Source organism: Myodes glareolus, chromosome 15, assembly GCF_982192425.1.
Source record: "Myodes glareolus chromosome 15, mMyoGla1.1, whole genome shotgun sequence".
Taxonomy (NCBI): Eukaryota; Metazoa; Chordata; class Mammalia; order Rodentia; family Cricetidae; genus Myodes; species Myodes glareolus.
The window spans coordinates 71,051,424-71,068,391 of record NC_142040.1 but is presented as its reverse complement, the minus strand read 5'-3'; the positions used below and the strand labels follow the sequence as shown (position 1 = coordinate 71,068,391).

At 46.2% G+C, this 16,968-nt stretch overlaps 2 protein-coding genes across 9 annotated transcripts in view; one reads left to right on the top strand and one right to left on the bottom strand.

The window, feature by feature from the left end:
* The window catches only part of Atpsckmt (ATP synthase c subunit lysine N-methyltransferase), a 42,402-nt gene extending 36,730 nt beyond the window's left edge, over positions 1 to 5,672 (bottom strand). The window contains exon 1 of one of the 7 annotated variants that reach the window (XM_087896977.1): positions 5,434 to 5,672. In XM_087896977.1, the coding sequence (XP_087753103.1) occupies positions 5,434 to 5,485 (52 nt within the window). In that variant the 5' untranslated portion in view covers positions 5,486 to 5,672. Of the gene's footprint in view, positions 1 to 72; positions 337 to 386; positions 1,063 to 3,302; positions 3,325 to 3,978; positions 4,289 to 5,433 lie in introns of those variants that run through there. The other 6 variants (XM_087896984.1, XM_087896978.1, XM_087896982.1 and 3 more) reach the window with 6 other exon arrangements.
* A 119-nt stretch (positions 5,673 to 5,791) lies between these two features.
* Cct5 (chaperonin containing TCP1 subunit 5) lies at positions 5,792 to 16,592 on the top strand. 2 transcript variants are annotated; one of them, XM_048457006.3, is made up of 11 exons: positions 5,792 to 5,980; positions 9,100 to 9,160; positions 9,564 to 9,728; positions 11,014 to 11,212; positions 12,424 to 12,616; positions 12,690 to 12,839; positions 13,317 to 13,436; positions 13,989 to 14,174; positions 14,272 to 14,409; positions 14,608 to 14,788; positions 16,350 to 16,592. In XM_048457006.3, exons 1-11 carry the CDS (start codon positions 5,876 to 5,878, stop codon positions 16,475 to 16,477), a joined length of 1,626 nt encoding a protein of 541 aa, XP_048312963.2. In that variant the 5' UTR covers positions 5,792 to 5,875; the 3' UTR covers positions 16,478 to 16,592. The 2 variants fall into 2 exon arrangements, with proteins under 2 accessions (XP_048312963.2, XP_085532707.2); XM_085676581.2 differs by lacking the exon at positions 5,792 to 5,980 and adding an exon at positions 6,162 to 6,180.
* The last annotated feature ends 376 nt before the right edge of the window (positions 16,593 to 16,968 follow it).

Here is a 16,968-nt window from a genome sequence, read left to right as displayed (position 1 = left end):
CCAGACAAGGTGCCAGTTCTGTGAGTGTAACCATGTGACCTCAGTCTTCCTGATGACCTTCCACCTCCTCACCTGAGAACAGCTGGAGAGTGACTGAGCAGGTGCAGGTAAGGCACTCCTGAGGCTCAGGCACACAGGAAGCAGGGACACCCAGTGTCAACTATTTACACATTACGGGAACAGTGTGGAATCCCATAGCAAACAGATCACTGCTGTGGGTAAGACTGACAATGCATGAATCCACAGGAAGCAGGAAACAGTCAGAGGAGGGACAGCAGATGCTTGCCATTCATATATGGCTGGTTCCAGCTATCAGAAAGTCATTCAAAAGGCCTGCAGGGTTTACTTCAAGCTGCTGTAAGAAGGGACCACAGCCTATTTCTCACCATCCAATGGAGGTCAGACGTCTGCAGTGGGCTGACAAGTGGTTCGGTCCACAGGAATCATGCAGTGAGATCTCAGCTGATAAGACAGAAGGCTGACCCACCAGAACGAATGCGTTCTGGTGGAGAGAAAGCCAGTTCACAAGGTGCTGGTCTACCTTCTTTTGCATATTGACAGTGGACCTCTTGTGAAGCCATAAGCACTCTCCCTTGTACAAAATTCAGCAGAGTATGGATTATTGGGCACAATTCTTTCTTTCCCATATACTGGTGTATTGAACCACCACCACCCCCATTCTCTGGGAATTCCAAAGATGTGGGATTCTCCTCTGTATGCTTGAATACCATTGGTTAACAAAGAAACTGTCTTAGGCCTACACAAGGCAAAACTTAGGTAGTTGGGGAAAACTAAACTGAATGCTGGGAGAAAGAAGACAGAGTCAATGAGAAGCCATGTGGCCTGGCCAGAGACAGATGACAGAACTTTACCCAGTAAGCCACAGCCTTGTGGTGATACACAGATTAATGGAGATGGGTTAATTTAAGATATGAGTTAGCCAGAAATATGCTTAAGCTATTGGCCAAACAGTATTGCAAATAATATGGTTTCTGTGTGATTATTTTGGAGCTGAGCAGCCAGGAACAAGCAGCCTCCAACAACATCGTGGGAATAAAGAAACTGATGCAGAAAAGTATGTAGTGGAGAATTCATTTCACCCTCAAATCTAAATTCCGTGTTTGCTGTAAGTCTTCTTCTGAACCCTGAAGGGGACACTGAGGCTGGCACTCAGAGGTCCCTGATAGACAAGACTGCAGTAGTGACATATTATTTGTGTTCTAATAAATAAATCTTGCCTGAAGACCAGAGGCAAAGCTAAAGCCACTAGAAGATAGGCAATGGTGACACACACCTTTAATCCTAGGGTTCAAGGCCGCTCTGGGCTCTACAAAAATCAATGCAAAAACAAATCCAGGTGGTGGTGGTCTACCCCTTTAATTCCAGTGCTAGGGAGTCATACTCCCTTAATCCCAGCACTAGAGAGATACAAAAGAGAGAGAGGCTGTCTGTTAAGTATGTCTGTTAAATCTGTGGTCGCCCAGCCTTGGTAGACGTAACACTTCTCTAGAGGCGTGACTGCTTTGCTTTTCTGATTTTGGGGTTCAACCCCAATGGCTGACTCCAGGATTTTATTATTTGTGCTACAGGCTGCAGTACTCCTAAGGCCTTTAGACTGAAGATCAGTTCCTTTGCATTTTCCAGCTTTCAAAAGTCACATGCTTTGATTTTAACCCCACAGCACTCCAACCCCTTCTTCCATCCTGATAGCTCCTTTCTCCCTTTGCCCTTCTTTTCGACAAGAGTGTGCACACCTAGTTAGTGCAAGATAATTTCTGATCCAAGATTTTCAATCACATTTGCACAGGCTACATCAGTCAGAATGCATATATTGGGGAAAAGAGTTGATATTCTACACACTACACCCACGGAGTGGTAACAATCTATTCTGTTGAGTTAAAACTCATGGGACACAATAAAAGCTGCCACACAGCAACAGGTCACAATTCAGTACAGCTCTCAACACGCAGCTTCCTTAGTTCAGCATAGCTTTATGCTCTGCTTCTGACACCCCCTTAAAATGAGTTTTAGAGCTGCTTTTGTAGTAGAGAGCCAACGTGAGGAGAAAGGCTGCTGTGATCATGAGGAAGGGAAGTAATTCTACTGCTGATGTTGTGATCGTGGGGGTGGGAGTGCGAATCTGTTGCTGATGCTGTGATGGGGGGGTCTGCTGCTGTGATGGGGGTCTGCTGCTGATGCTGTGATGGGGTGTCTGATGCTGTGATGGGGGGTCTGCTGCTGATGCTGTGATGGGGAGTCTGATGCTGTGATGGGGGGGTCTGCTGCTGATGCTGTGATGGGGGGTCTGCTGCTGATGCTGTGATGGGGGTCTGCTGCTGATGCTGTGATGGGGGGTCTGCTGCTGATGCTGTGATGAGGGGTCTGCTGTTGATGCTGTGATGGGGAGTCTGATGCTGATGATGCTGTGATGGGGGTTCTGCTGTTGATGCTGTGATAGAGAGTCTGATGCTGATGCTGTTATGGGGGTCTGCTGCTGATGCTGCCATCAAGATGTATAAAGTTACCTTTAGGTGTTTGATAACAGAAACCTTCAGCAATTACACTTATAACTTTGACATTGTGTGGAAAAATATGCTATAATTATTGCACATTTGCTTATTTGAGAGAAGTCAAGACTCATTTGCCTTGCTTTCATGCAGTGTCCTCTAGGATCATCCCAATGAAACACAGCACAGTCTGTAAACACACTTGAGACCAGATCTGGTGTCTCAGAACCTAAGCTAGTTGTTCAACATCTGATAAGCTGCTACTATAGTATGGCTTGCTAACCAGGGAATTTTTCATTGTTTTTTGTTTCTGCACAACTCAAAACTTAAGAAAGTATTTGATAATACTACTATCTTTCTCTGATTACCACATTTAAATGAACACGTATAAAGTATAAACCGAAAGACTGTGTAGCAACTATTAATTGTCATCCTTGAAGACTACCATTTGAAGGAGTGGAGGATCCATTGTTTTTTTCTTTTTGAGATAGTCTTGCCATGCTGGCCTTGAACACTCTTGCCTCAGCCTCCCAACTTCTAGGATTACAGGCATCCACCACCACACTCAGCTTAGAAACCCAGCTTTTCAGACTTTACTAGGACAGAATTAATAGTATGCCCATTGAATGTGCACAATTTAACAGGTTTCAGTATAGATGTATGCTGTCACATGCCCTAAGTAGCCAGGACTTTTAGTCTTTATCTCCTCTACTTTGGACTTATATAAGTGTCTTGCAAAGGCCAGGGAGATGGCTCAGTGGGTACAGTGCTGCTTGTTCAAACATGAAGACCTACATTCAGATTCCCAGCACCCATGCAAAAGCCAGGCACAACCACAGCACTGGAAGGTGGAGACAGATCCCAAGAAGAAGAAGAACGAGGAGGAGGAGGAGGAGGAAGAAGAAGAAGAAGAAGAGGAGTACAACAGAAATACCTTGAGTCAAACTTTGGCCTATGTGGGTACACATGTGGAATTCTGCACCCACACATATGTGTAGTATGTGGCCTTCTAATCAACTTCTGGCATTTAAAATGATGTGCTCTAGAGTCATCCATGCTATTCCTTTTCAGTACTTGATTGCTTTTTAAAGCTAAATGTAACTCTACCATATAGATAGACCATACTATTTACTAATTTGGGCAATAATTAAATATTATTATTAAATATAATACTTAAATATTAATTATTACATATAAAATAATTATTTTAATAATAATTATCAGGTGGCCCAAATTCTACCTCACCTATATATACATGTACCCTTTCATAAAAACAGCAATGTATACAGTAACAAGGGCCTGGTCTCCAGGGTCTCCCAGCTGGGACCAACTGAGGCAAGCAAAGGATGTAAGAATGTTATACTGAACAAAGGGACAAGGGAGGGAAAATATAAATAGAAAATCTGAACTGAGGATAAAAGCAGCAAGCATTGTGCCTGAGGCATGGAGGTAGGACAGAGTAGGAACCTACAGGAAGGCAAGTCTCTGAATACAAGTGGTCATCCGCTCTCTCCTTCACCACATGGGATGGAGATCCAGCACCAGTTGTCGGGCTTGGCAGCAAAGACACCCTTGAAGTCTTTCGAGAAACCAGCCTTGATGGCCACCGGCAGATGAATGGCTGGAGTTGGATATATACACACAATGGAGTTTTATTCAGTTGTAAAATAAAAATGACTCAGAAAGGCAAACATCTAATGTTTTCCCTCTGATGTAAAACCTTGAGGAGGGAGAGGAAGGAAATGGGGCAACAAAAAAGACAAAATACTGCCATGTGGACTCTAGATTTAATGATATATGTATATATGTGATAAATAACTATTTGGGGAACAACGAGGATCAGCAAGTGGGAAGAATGGAAAAAGGGACAGTGAGCGGTTCTTAAAGCAAGGTGCAGTGACATAATTAGATATATGAAAATGTCATAATGAAACCTTATTTTGCATGTTTTTCTTTAAAAAAAGAATCTTTCTTATACCGACCTAAGGTCATCTGTGTCCTTTGCTATACATACCCTGCTGATACTAATTGTCATCCCAGACAGCATTCTGACAGAAAATAAGGTAAAATCAACAGCAAAATGGATTTGCAGAATCCACCAGTTGAATTTTTTAAAACAACAACTCATCAAAATTAAAGGGAAATAAGGCTACTATAAAATACAACCGACACTGGGACCATCACTGACTCTAAAAGACGGGGCTAAGGCATTAGGCAAGATTAACATGACAGCAGGCTGGCTTTCAGGTCTGTGCGGCTACATGCATTCTAATTTTGAGTACGTAATAAAACCTGATAATACAGTAGGGACAGTACGGTTAGAGAGAGTGGAAATTAGTAATAAATCCAAGTTTATAAAACGGATCGTGATTTCGGGCCGATGGACAGTACAATTAGCGTTACGGTATCTTTCTAGCACCAAAACGCTGGGATTAAGAGACTCTGAGCCCAAGACCGTGCTACATGGTCTCCACCTAGCACCCCTGGGCAAGTCACAGGATTTGTGCAACGTGGGGCGTTAAGAACAAATACAACGAGAGACCAGGCACTGTTCTCCCTGAACACTTCCAGCAACCCTGTCAAGTAGGCAATATTATTACTGCCATTTTGCAGACAAGAAAATAAAACCGCAGACTCAGTCACCCAAGCAGCAGCTAGTCCACGACAGGGCTTTGATTTCAGCAGCCGAGTCACAGATCGGACTTAGGCATAATTCGTGTGTGCACAGAAGCGGGAAACCAGTTCCCAGCAAGCACCGCGACCCAGGTAAGAGAAGACCCACAGGGGCGTGGAGGATGGTGCAGGCGGAGAGCGCGGCACCCACGCGCGCCCGCGGCTACACCGGCTGACAGCCGTGCACCCACACCCAAGCCCTCCTGCACCGCAGCCAAGCGTGGAACCCGCCGCCATGCCAGCCAAACCTCACCTCCTCGCTCCATCGCGAAACTTCCGGGGAGACCGGAAGTGGGACCTACCATCTTTCCAGAGCCGGGGTGGGAAGAACGGAGAAAATGTCTTAAGGAAATTAGCTCCGCGCTCCGACTCTGTCTTCAAAAAAGTCTCACAAATCAAAACCTTAAATAAGTGACTGAATTGGGTCTAGTATTAGTATTTGGGTTCTAGAAGCTGTCTTCCTAGTTTTGGAATCATCCCCCTAGCTTCCTGGATGATAGAAGTTTCCAAGAGCGGCGGATTCCAGAAAGTACTCTGTGGCGTTAAAAAAGTCACACTTGAAAAGAAAATCGCGCACGGTCTGTACTGCGCACGCGCGCGAGATTTTGCGTCCTCTCGCGAAAGCAAGGTGCCTTCTCTGTTCCGGAGTGGTCCCTTGCCGGTTGTTGGGAAGCGCCTGTTCTAGTTCGCCCACCATGGCGTCCGTGGGGACCCTCGCCTTCGATGAGTATGGGCGCCCCTTCCTCATCATCAAGGATCAGGACCGCAAGTCCCGTCTCATGGGGCTTGAGGCCCTCAAGGTAACGGGCCCGCAACGCCAGGCAGCGGGATGTAGGGAGGCGGCCGGAGCGCTCTTCTGCGCCTGCGCTGGCGTGGGAGCGGTTCAGCCATGTGCTGGCCCGAAAGGTCGAGAATCTCCGGTTCCGAGGTGCCTTTGTGGGTTCCGTGTGCACACCCACCCTCTGGGCGCGGGAGAGGTCGTGGAGGCCTCAGCCCAAAGGTGGGGTGGCCCTTCCGAGCCGGGTGGGGCCGCATGCATCAGCTCACCTGGGGAGCCGGCCCGCGGACCCCCAAACGGAAGGTGGAGTCACTGGTGTTGCGGTTGTAAAAGGCATTGCCGTAGACACGGTGCCGTCTCGTAAAGGGAGAAACTTGGTTAGAAGCGTAGAGAAGGGGCACGCGCGCGACATGCCGTGTGCTTTCCGGATGGCTATTTGGAGGATAACAAATGGCAGCGGAGGAAGCTCTTCCAACTTTTGAGAGAAGAAACTGCCGGACACACACACGCACGTGTTTGAAAGGGCCAGAGCGTTGTGTTCAAAGGAGATGATAAATTCTCTTGGGCCAGAAAACACATAATTTTGGAGTGGAAGGAGACAGCTTCAATGGAGCACACACAGTTGGCTGCAACTTATATATCCCTGAAGTTGGAGCTCTTGAGCTCCATCATAGGGGAACAAAGAAGTTACCCTGAGGAAAGGCGGAGCCGAATTGTTGAGTAGAAAGGAGTGTCCTGTAGAAAGAAAGGAATGAAAAAAGGGGGGGGCAGATCCCAGATAAGAAACAATGTCACTGACGGGTGTTGCCACGGAGCCCAGTCTTGGGTTTCACGTGTGCCAGTCATGCCTCCGGGTTTTCTGCCATGCCAAGGACTTGACAGGTGTGTTGGAGTGACCAAAGAAGTGGCCAGAGCAACTGTAGATGCTTGGTTCTGTTTGCTTTCTAGGGGGATTTTTTTTTTCAGGTTGAATGCATTATGTGTTCAGTTCCATTTTTGTCCCCACCTCGGGGTGGGAGGAATTTTACCGATGTAATTAATGTTGACAGTTGTGTTGTGTCAGCCGTGTGTGCTAACTACGTGGACTGTTGCCGTGGTCCATGCTCAGGGCAGGTCTGCTTACAGAATTAGGCGCTTAGGGACAGGGAAATCGCTAAAGATTTCCCAGCTGCTGTGCTAGAGGAGGGCCATGACGTCAGTCTACCTTTAAGTCAAAGCTAGTGGTACAGAGCAGTGAGCTTAGCCTTGGCATTCGGGGCCAGATTATTAGTAGTAGAGGCTTGTTCTGTGTTCAGTGTTGACCTCGACTCAATAATACATATCCGGGTAGCCAGCCAAAAATAAGCTCAGGTGCCCAGTATCCTTGGGCACCCAGAGATACATTAACCAGTGATGGTTATTCAAAAAGCCTCTTAGGGAATACATACTTGCAAAGTACATTCTAAGAGTCCCCAGAGTTTGCAAAGACAAAATGAACTTGGTGTTTTCTAGTCTGCCACTGGGGGTGAGGAGAGACGTTAATGAACATGTATGTTTGCACCGCTCTGAAAACACCCAAGATTTCTGTGGTTAGAGAAGTGTGCGTGCACTTGCACTTCCGGGGTGAGATGAGTTTGGAGAGCCAGGAGTGCTCCAGCGTGCTTTGCTTTCCAGCTTTAGTACTCAGTCCCCAAGAGTCCTTTTCTACCTTGTTGGGGCTTGTGAGTAGAAGGAGAAGTCTTGGAATTCTGTAGGATGATATTGACCTGAATTGGTGGTGGCAAGAATAAAAGAAGATGACATTGAAGGAAATGAGAGCCGAGTGTGTCTGGGGACGGGGAAGGGTCCTTTCAGGCTTGTACCGTGAATATTTTAATAACATTGATATAAATTCTGGTGTGGGGAGATTGTTGTAGTTAACTCCTGAGTTACAAGAATTTCAGTGAAAACAAACGAACCAGACCAGATGTTGCAGTGGAGCTGTGGCTCGCGTTCCTAGAGTGTAGGGATCAAGATCTCAGGCCTATGAGGATGGTAGTATGAGTATTAGGAATCAGGTGTTCTGGGGCAGCCCCTTTGAATATTCAGGTTCTTCTGTTTAGGGACATGTAGTTGGCCCTTGATATCATAGAACTTCTGATGCACTGAGGGACCCAAGATGACCGTCTGCGAAGGTCACATGACCATAATGCTTATATGGATAGGGCTTTTACACCTTTTCCTGTGAAGTTCTACATAACCCAGGGTATAGATATATGTAAAATAGGTATACAGATCAAAACTGAGACTAAATCATAAAACAACATAGCTCTTAAACAATGTTTGTTATATATGTAACTTTACTGTTTTTATATTAAGTACAGGGCAGATTTGTGTAATAACAAGATGTCTATACTGTGTATTTTTTATTTTAGGTTTATTTACTTTATATGTATGTGTGAGTACTTTCATGTATGTGTGTGCACTCTGGTGCCTGTGGTGGCCAGAAGAGGGCATCTGATCACCTGGAACTGGAGTGCAGGCCATTGGGAGCTGGGAACTGAACCTGGGTCTTCTGCAAGAGCAAGTGCTCTTGACCACAGCTCTCTCAGCCACTCAGTCAGTGAGCTGAGCTTCCAACCTTACACTAGTATCTCTCACAGCTAAGTTTGGTCTGTCATCTGTACAAGGATTTCAGGTGGAAGATGAATTGTGGAGCAGTTTAAAACAGCAGTCTCCCTGTCCTGTCCCCACAGGGTCATTGGTACTAAATTCTTAGCCATCATTCAGAACTTTCCTTTTGAAAATAGTCTTTGCTAAGAATGTTAGCAGGGGTGGCTCTCCTGTGGGGTTAATGCAGTGTTTCTCTGCTACGGTGAGCTTTGGGGGAAACGGAAGGTGTTAAGTTTACAGTTGGCCTTTCTGTTTTCCTTGTCAGTAATGGAGCCGCCTGCCTCCTCCCGTGCTGAGAATGTAAAACACAAAGCACTTGATTCCAAAGCTTAGAGTTGTGAACGTTCCTGCTTAAGTCAGACCTCTCTGTTAGTGTGGAAGTGTCTAGTTTTGTTTTTTTTTCTTTTTAGAAATTCCATCAAGTCTTTTTTCTGTAAACATCAGCTGTATGCCTTTAGTTGTTGAAATGACCTGTAACTTGCTTATTTTTGCCTTTTCTGTTTTATTTAGTCTCACATCATGGCTGCAAAAGCTGTGGCAAACACAATGAGAACGTCACTGGGACCAAACGGTGAGAGAACCATTGATATCATTAATAAAGGTTTGACTTCATAGTACAGTCAGTAACACCTTCAGAAATGCAGTGGGGCAGTTTAGTGTGCTCACAGCTTTGAGATGGGCTTTTCTTCCCTTCATTAGCATGTTCCAGAGCATGCCTATGTCCTGAGTTAATGCTGTATTCAGTGGTGTTCTGAATGTGGTGGCTGGTCCCTTTTCTTTTGTTTGAGACACTTGGTCTGTTTCCAGTGTGGAGTTTGGATGAGCTGGTAGAAGGCTTTCTTTGGTGGATGTCTTATGTGTGTTGGACTGTTTGTTTCTAATGAATGTCACAGTAAGAATTGCTTGAGATGCTCTCTCTAGGCCTTGGTTACATATCATTTTTCCCAACTTCCTTCTGAACTTTTGTCTTTCAGGGCTGGACAAGATGATGGTAGACAAGGATGGCGATGTCACCGTAACAAACGATGGTGCCACCATTCTCAGCATGATGGATGTTGATCATCAGATTGCCAAGCTAATGGTTGAACTGTCCAAATCCCAAGATGATGAGATTGGAGATGGAACCACGGGAGTGGTTGGTAAGGAAGAAACGACCTTCCTAACTTAAGAGGTTTTTTAAAAAGCATCACAAGAGCCAGTGTTTCTGTATCCAGTCATGAGGACAGTGGGACAGACTGGAGTTGGGGACACATAGCACCTGTGAGCCAGACTGTGGGAAGTGAGTGTTGGGAGAGAGCAGAAAGGCGGCAGGCAGAGACAGGACAGCCTGTAATGTGTCTTTTTTAAGCTGCAAAAGTTGTTGAGATAAATGTGCAAGAGGCAAATTTTTGGGTTGTTGGTTATCATATGGTATTAGTGTTCATTGTCCTTGAACTACATCACGGTTTTACATCATGATCTGGTTCTCATACCAGAACACAGAAGGAAAGTGACAAACCTTGCTTCCTGCACCTAATTCTCAAAGAGTTAATTGGAGGAGAAAACACAGTTATCACGTTTGGTTCTTTTTTGTTGTTGCTGTTGTTTTACTGTTCTTAGCATTTTTTTTCCTCTGAGATTTGAAATCTTCAGAACGATCCAGAGTTTGAGGGCCAACAAGATGGTTCAGCTAACAAGTAAAGGTGCTTGCTCACCAGCAAAGCCTAAACACCCAAGCTTGACTTTGGGATCCACATTGTAAAAGGAGAGAGCTGACTCTAGCTGGTCATCCCTCGGCTCCACATCCGCGCATGCTTGTGCAGATATGCAAATCAAAGGAGATGAAAACATATCTGTGGCTAATTTAAGTCAACACTCTTGGAATTGCTGTAGTTTTGTCAACTTACCTGGAATGCAGCAAGGTATACATTAGCAGAACCAAGTTCATTTCTGTACATAAGAGCAGGAGGAGCCAGGTTGGTTAGGGAGCAGGCGCTTGGCAGGCCTTCACAGCCAGGGTACCCTCACTCAGCAGAAGTCACTGGCCACAGAAACAAAATTTTCTGCTTTCCAATTAAAATGTTGTTTTTGCATTGTGGCCTACATTTTGTGTATGTTTATTGTGGGGAGGGTCACATGAAGAATAGAAGACAACTTTAGGACTCAGTTCTCCTACTATGGGAATTCCGGTGCTGCTGTTATGGCAGGGGGTGCCTTAAACCACAGATCCATCTCACTGCCCCCACTGCCTAAGTTTTTATATCAAATTCATCTTTAAAGGGCAGCCTATTGAACTTTTACTAAGATCAAAACTAAGAGAAATGACTTTCTCCCTTTCAGTCATAACCCTAGGTTCTAAGATTACATTCAGCCCAATTTGGGTGTAGCAATAAGGCTGCAACTTAAATTTTGTAAGGTAAACTAGTTGTCTATTGTTGCTTGCAGTCCTGGCTGGTGCCCTGTTGGAAGAAGCCGAGCAGCTGCTGGACCGAGGCATCCACCCAATCAGAATTGCCGACGGCTATGAACAGGCTGCCCGAATTGCTATAGATCATCTGGACAAGATCAGTGATCGTATCCTTGTTGACATAAAGAACCCTGAACCCCTCATTCAGACTGCAAAAACCACACTGGGCTCCAAAGTGTATGTGTCCTATCAGTAAAGCGGTATGGTTTGCAAGCCTACTCTTTGGAAGACTGTTCGCCTGTTCTAAAAGGCAGCAGTGTGTTTTGCTTGTTTTCCTGTGTTTTTGTTGGAGGCTGGATTTGCTGGTTAAGTTAGTAATTCACCCTGACTGTTAAGTTGTTCTGACACTTCTTCCCATCACCTCTTCACTAGGAAGTCATTCTGGGGAAGCATATGCACTGCTCTAAAGATGTAATTGGGATGGTTTTAAAATTGACCTTCCTATCTTACAGTTTCTGTCAATATTTCCTAACATCTGCTCTAAAGACTTAAGTGGTCTCAGCCTAGGGAAGTTCCTGTCTGCAGTGGCAGAAACTCTGGTCTGCTGCTATTACATGACATTTAAACCCAGCGAAGGCATAACTACACATGAACTCTTTAGTCACTTGTAGTAGGAATTCACCGTAGCGTTTCATGAGTGTTTCCTTGACTTTGCTCCTGTTTGTCACCTCCTGCTCGATACCACTTTTTTTTATGTAAATATTCTTCATGTGAGAGAGGATTTGCTGGTGTCTTTATTCCCTTCTTTTTGCCCTCTGATTTCCCACTTAGAACTCTAATTACATTCATTGTGTGTGTGCATGTATAGCTTATGGGGTCTGCTCTCTCCTACCGGGAGGGTCAGCAGGCTGGGGAGCAAGTGCTTTGACTGCTTGAGCCATCTCGCCATTCTTGTAACCCTTTGTTGCATCACTTAGTGAGCAGTGTTTAACGGTGGAGCTGTTGAAGTTTCTGTGTGTCTGATAGTTTTAGCAGGAGTGGTCTCAGCACAGGCAGCTGCGGGAAATCTGAGCTGTGAAATGTCTAAGGACCGCTCATTCTTTCTGAGAAAGCACAGGAAAGCTGAGCCCCTGCAGTGAAGGGCCAGATGTCCAGAACAGAAATGAAGCTAAAATAATGTAGTTAGTATTCGAGTAGATCACCAAGGATCCTGCTTTCAGATGGACCTGGGCACCACCAGATGGACAATCACTTAGGTCTCAAGACTTGTAAGTAGAATCGGTTCAGATCATAAAGGGTTCATACGGCTCATGGTTACTGTTTTGCCTAGGCCGTTATTATCCCGAGTTGGCTCTGGACTTGGAAAGCAGCACTAATTTTCCTGGGAGTTTTGTTGAGTTGCCTGTGGTGATGGTTTGAGGAATGTGAAAATTGTTTGTTTTCATCAGGGTTAACAGCTGTCATCGACAAATGGCTGAGATCGCTGTGAACGCCGTCCTCACAGTGGCAGATATGGAGCGGAGAGACGTTGACTTTGAGCTCATCAAAGTGGAAGGCAAAGTGGGCGGGAGGCTGGAGGACACCAAACTTATAAAGGGTGTGATCGTGGATAAGGACTTCAGCCACCCACAGATGCCTAAAGTAAGTCAGTGCTCTTACACCTGGGCACTGCTTCTGACTACACCACCACTTAGGGGTCCTTTCTTCCCCACAGCAAGTGAAAGATGCTAAGATTGCGATTCTCACGTGTCCGTTTGAGCCACCGAAGCCAAAGACCAAGCACAAGCTGGATGTGACCTCTGTGGAGGACTACAAAGCCCTGCAGAAGTACGAAAAGGAAAAGTTCGAGGAGATGATTCAGCAGGTGAGTCCTGCGGTGCTCCATGAGAACTAACTGAACCCGTCTGGGGACTTTGTCACATGGTTACAAATAGCATGCAGTGTTGCCTGTGTTCGGTGTCAGCCTGAAACAAACAAATAAGTACAGTAAGAAAAGTTGAATGGCATATTAGGAAAGAAGTCGGCTGTCCTGGACTGCCTTCTGAGCTTGGCGTCCTAGCTGTGCATTTCGTACCAGCTCTCCTGGGCTTGAGTGGAGCAGGCGAGAGCTGTGAAGGACCAGGAATGAAAGCATAGCTTGTTTCCACTGAAAGGTGTATTAACGTTAGAAGGATCTGGTAAAGACACACACGTGTATGTTCCTTCTCGGTGTGTGCTTTCCTCTGGTTTTTTTCAGTGCACTGGCTCCACACTGCTGTGCATCTCCCTTGTTTTCAGATCCTGTAACAAGGAACAAATAACTACTTGTTATTAATGAGATTTGTGGCATTTCTTTCCCCAGATTAAAGAAACTGGTGCTAACCTGGCTATTTGCCAGTGGGGCTTTGACGATGAAGCCAATCATTTACTTCTTCAGAATGCCCTCCCTGCTGTTCGCTGGGTAGGAGGACCCGAGATTGAGGTAGGAGGCTATCACTCAGCCTGTGCTGGGTGTGGGGTGAACCTGCAGTGCATGCTGGTATTTGGTGCCACTTGGACAGCACTTGCCTGAAACCACCACACACGAAAAGCAACAACGTAGAGAAAGAGTAGCTGGAATGATGCTAGAGAATCATCTTTATTGAATGACGATGCTTTGTATTTCTGGTGCTGCGTAGTCAACTCTCTGGGCTTCTCTGACTCTTGGGGGCAGGAAAGCCTGGTACTGTACCATCTGTGGGAGCAGAACGGCTCTCTTAAGCCCTGATCTGGACCAGCCTTGCTTCCCTTTTCCTTCTGCACTTGCTGTGCTGCGGGGGACATGTGGCTGGGTTCACAGACAGGGCCACCCAGACTGTAAGAGACTTTGAGTTGGGAGTTGACAATAGAACTGGGTGCACCAGCCCCCAGAGCCTGTTGGTCTGACAAGACGCTTTGCCCGTCTGGTGAACAAGGTGGTCCTGGGTTAGCTGTAGGTCACTGTGGTCCAGCTTTGGAAGTTCACCAGCATTGACCACATCTGTTTCTCTAATAGCTGATCGCCATTGCAACAGGAGGACGAATCGTCCCAAGGTTCTCAGAGCTTACGTCTGAGAAGCTGGGCTTCGCCGGTGTGGTTCGTGAGATCTCATTTGGCACTACAAAAGACAAAATGCTGGTCATTGAGCAGTGTAAGAACTCCAGAGCTGTGACCATTTTCATCAGAGGAGGCAACAAGATGGTGAGAATAATCTGTTGTTGGGCTGGGAAGTGGCTCAGTGTGGCTCCAGGGTCTTGCTTTGCTCGCGTGAAGCACTGAGGCATGCTCTTCTCCCCAGATCATTGAAGAAGCAAAACGATCCCTCCACGATGCCTTGTGTGTCATCCGGAACCTCATCCGCGACAATCGAGTTGTGTACGGAGGAGGGGCTGCTGAAATATCCTGTGCCCTGGCAGTCAGTAAAGAAGCAGATAAGGTAACAGGCAGAGTCACGGTGGGAACTGCTGTGTCTGTGGTTTCAGATGTGTTTTCTATCCTGCCACCTTCATCCTGTAGATAAAGTCACCATGGTTTATTAAGCTTGCCTGAGTAACTTTTCTGGTGTCTACGTGGGTACTGTTGTTGGATCAGGTGGCTCTTTCCTAGTGCACTCACTGCCCTTGTGCCCTTCCAGTGCCCAACTTTGGAGCAGTATGCCATGAGAGCTTTCGCGGATGCCTTGGAAGTCATTCCCATGGCCCTTTCAGAAAACAGTGGCATGAATCCCATCCAGACCATGACTGAAGTCCGAGCCAAACAAGTGAAGGAGTCCAACCCTGCCCTTGGCATTGACTGTCTGCATAAGGGCACCAATGGTGAGCTGCTTGTCGGGTTCTGTGAGTGAGCCCGGTTCCCACTGACTTAGACGATGTACTCTGGCTGTGCGGAGTGGTTCGTGCCACAAGGCCGCCATTGTGAGTTCTCGGTTTTAGTTGTTAGACTGCTGTAGGACCTAGTCTTGGTGACACTCATTTGACTGCAGTGCAGCACTGTCTTCCTTCACACCGATGTCTCGCGTTCCTTACACAGTGGTCCCCTCACAGCATACAACCTGGATGTGTGTGGCTGTGGAGTGTTTGGTAGACTTTGGGTTCTCTGTAGCAGCCTGGCAGGTCAGCGTTGAAAAGGTGGCATACATTTAGCTTGCTAAACTTTGCTACATTTCTTTACTAATAGACCATGCCTGCATTCCTGCAATGAGTCCAACCACAGAACTTGACAATTTATGAAAGTATTTTGACAGCGGCTCCAGCATCCAGCAGGAGACCAGGGTTCAGTCTACACCTGCATCCAAAACAAAACAGCAGCTCTTGTTCTGACATGAAGTATCTACAGACTCAGCATTGTAAAGAGTGGATTTCATGCAGTACCTCTGGGTGCTCGGAGGTGTCGGGTCACTGACTAGCTTCCTTGTGGTCATGAGCACTGGCAGTTCTGAAAATGACATAGGGAAAATTGTAGCCAGTTGACCACTACAGCTTTGAGATTTTTCGTTTGGGGTTTTATTTATCTGTTAAGATTTATTAGCCATGCAGTGGTGGTGCACACTTTTAATCCCAGCACTCAAGAGGCCAGCCTAGTCTGCAGAGCGAGTTCCAAGACAGGTCTACAGATAAAGAAAATTTTTGGAGATGGGATTTCTATGTGCAGAAGTATTTTGCCTGCATGCATTAAAGTGGTGTCTCTGTCTGTCTGTCTGTCTGTCTATGGTATTCTTGAGGACCAAAAATGGGCACTGGATCCCCTGGACCAGGAGTTAATTGGATGGGTATAAGCATGCTATGCTAGGAATAGAAGTCCACTTGATATTCTTAATCGCTGAGCCATCTCCAGCCCCTTTTACCTATATAGTTTTTATTTACTTCATTGTTTGACACTTTGATATTGCTATAGGTAGATGGATACAGATGTAGATACGATGTATTCTGGATACTCTTGCCCCACGCCCTGTTTCCTCCCTTAAGTCCCTTTCCCACATTCCTGCTATTTGTTCTATTTGCATTTAACCAGGACAATCTCTTCGACAGTTTATAAAACTGTCCATTGGAGCTTGGTGGGCTCACCCATGGGTGCAGTTGAAGGCAAAGATCACCCAAAGTCCACAAGGGGCCGGTAGCTTAGCAGGAAGAGGATGGACCCCATGAGCCTCTCTCCGTCCGTGAACTGACAAATGGCACAGTCTTAAACTGTTGTTTTTGAAATGGAATTTTGCTGTGTTGTGCAGGCTGAAGCTCAGCCTGCTCCATAGTTAGGAACACAGACGTGCACCTTGCAGCCTGCTGTTTCTTAAGCTCTGCTGTGACTACAGAGATTGAACTGCTTGTTGGTGGTAAGTGTGTGCTCTGGGGACCGCTGATTGCTGTGTTTGTCTTTCAGATATGCAGCACCAGCATGTCATAGAGACCTTGATCGGCAAAAAGCAGCAGATCTCTCTTGCCACACAGATGGTTAGAATGATTCTGAAGATTGATGACATTCGTAAGCCTGGAGAATCTGAAGAATAAAATGTACCGTCCACACTGTGACTAAATAAAGGGGTGTCGTGCTGCATCCACAGTTATCACTGGTCCTCTCACAGCCTGTAGATGCTGGAATAAAGGCTGCTGTTTGGTAACTGTCCCCTTGTTCAGAGCTCAGTGCAAGACACAGTCTCACAGCTTCTGTGTTCATCGGGTGTCTTAAAGCATCCTTCGTCTGCAGAGTTAACCATGTAAGGAAGCAGAAACACTACAGATGCTGTTTGAGCAGCTTAGCTTTCCTGTTGTCAGGGTTTTGTTTCACGTTGATGAGATGAGCTACCCATCAGGAAGCAGAGGGGGCACAGTCCTGACATGATAGTATTTGGGTTACACAAGCACTGTAGGATTGATGAAACCACTGCTGGAGACTCTTCACATGGCCCCTGTCCAGCACACTAGGTGCCAGTCAGAACTGGCATGGGCAGTGCTGTGCCTCTAGTATATGCTTTGAGAGCAGCTGAGACACAGGTACCTTT

Bases quoted from the DNA above. Each gene is read 5' to 3' on its own strand.
- Cct5 (XM_048457006.3), top strand. From the start codon at position 5,876: ATGGCGTCCGTGGGGACCCTCGCCTTCGATGAGTATGGGCGCCCCTTC. The intron at 5,981-9,099 runs GTAACGGGCCCG...TGTTTTATTTAG, and splicing joins TGGGGCTTGAGGCCCTCAAG to TCTCACATCATGGCTGCAAA. The intron at 14,789-16,349 runs GTGAGCTGCTTG...TTTGTCTTTCAG, and splicing joins TCTGCATAAGGGCACCAATG to ATATGCAGCACCAGCATGTC.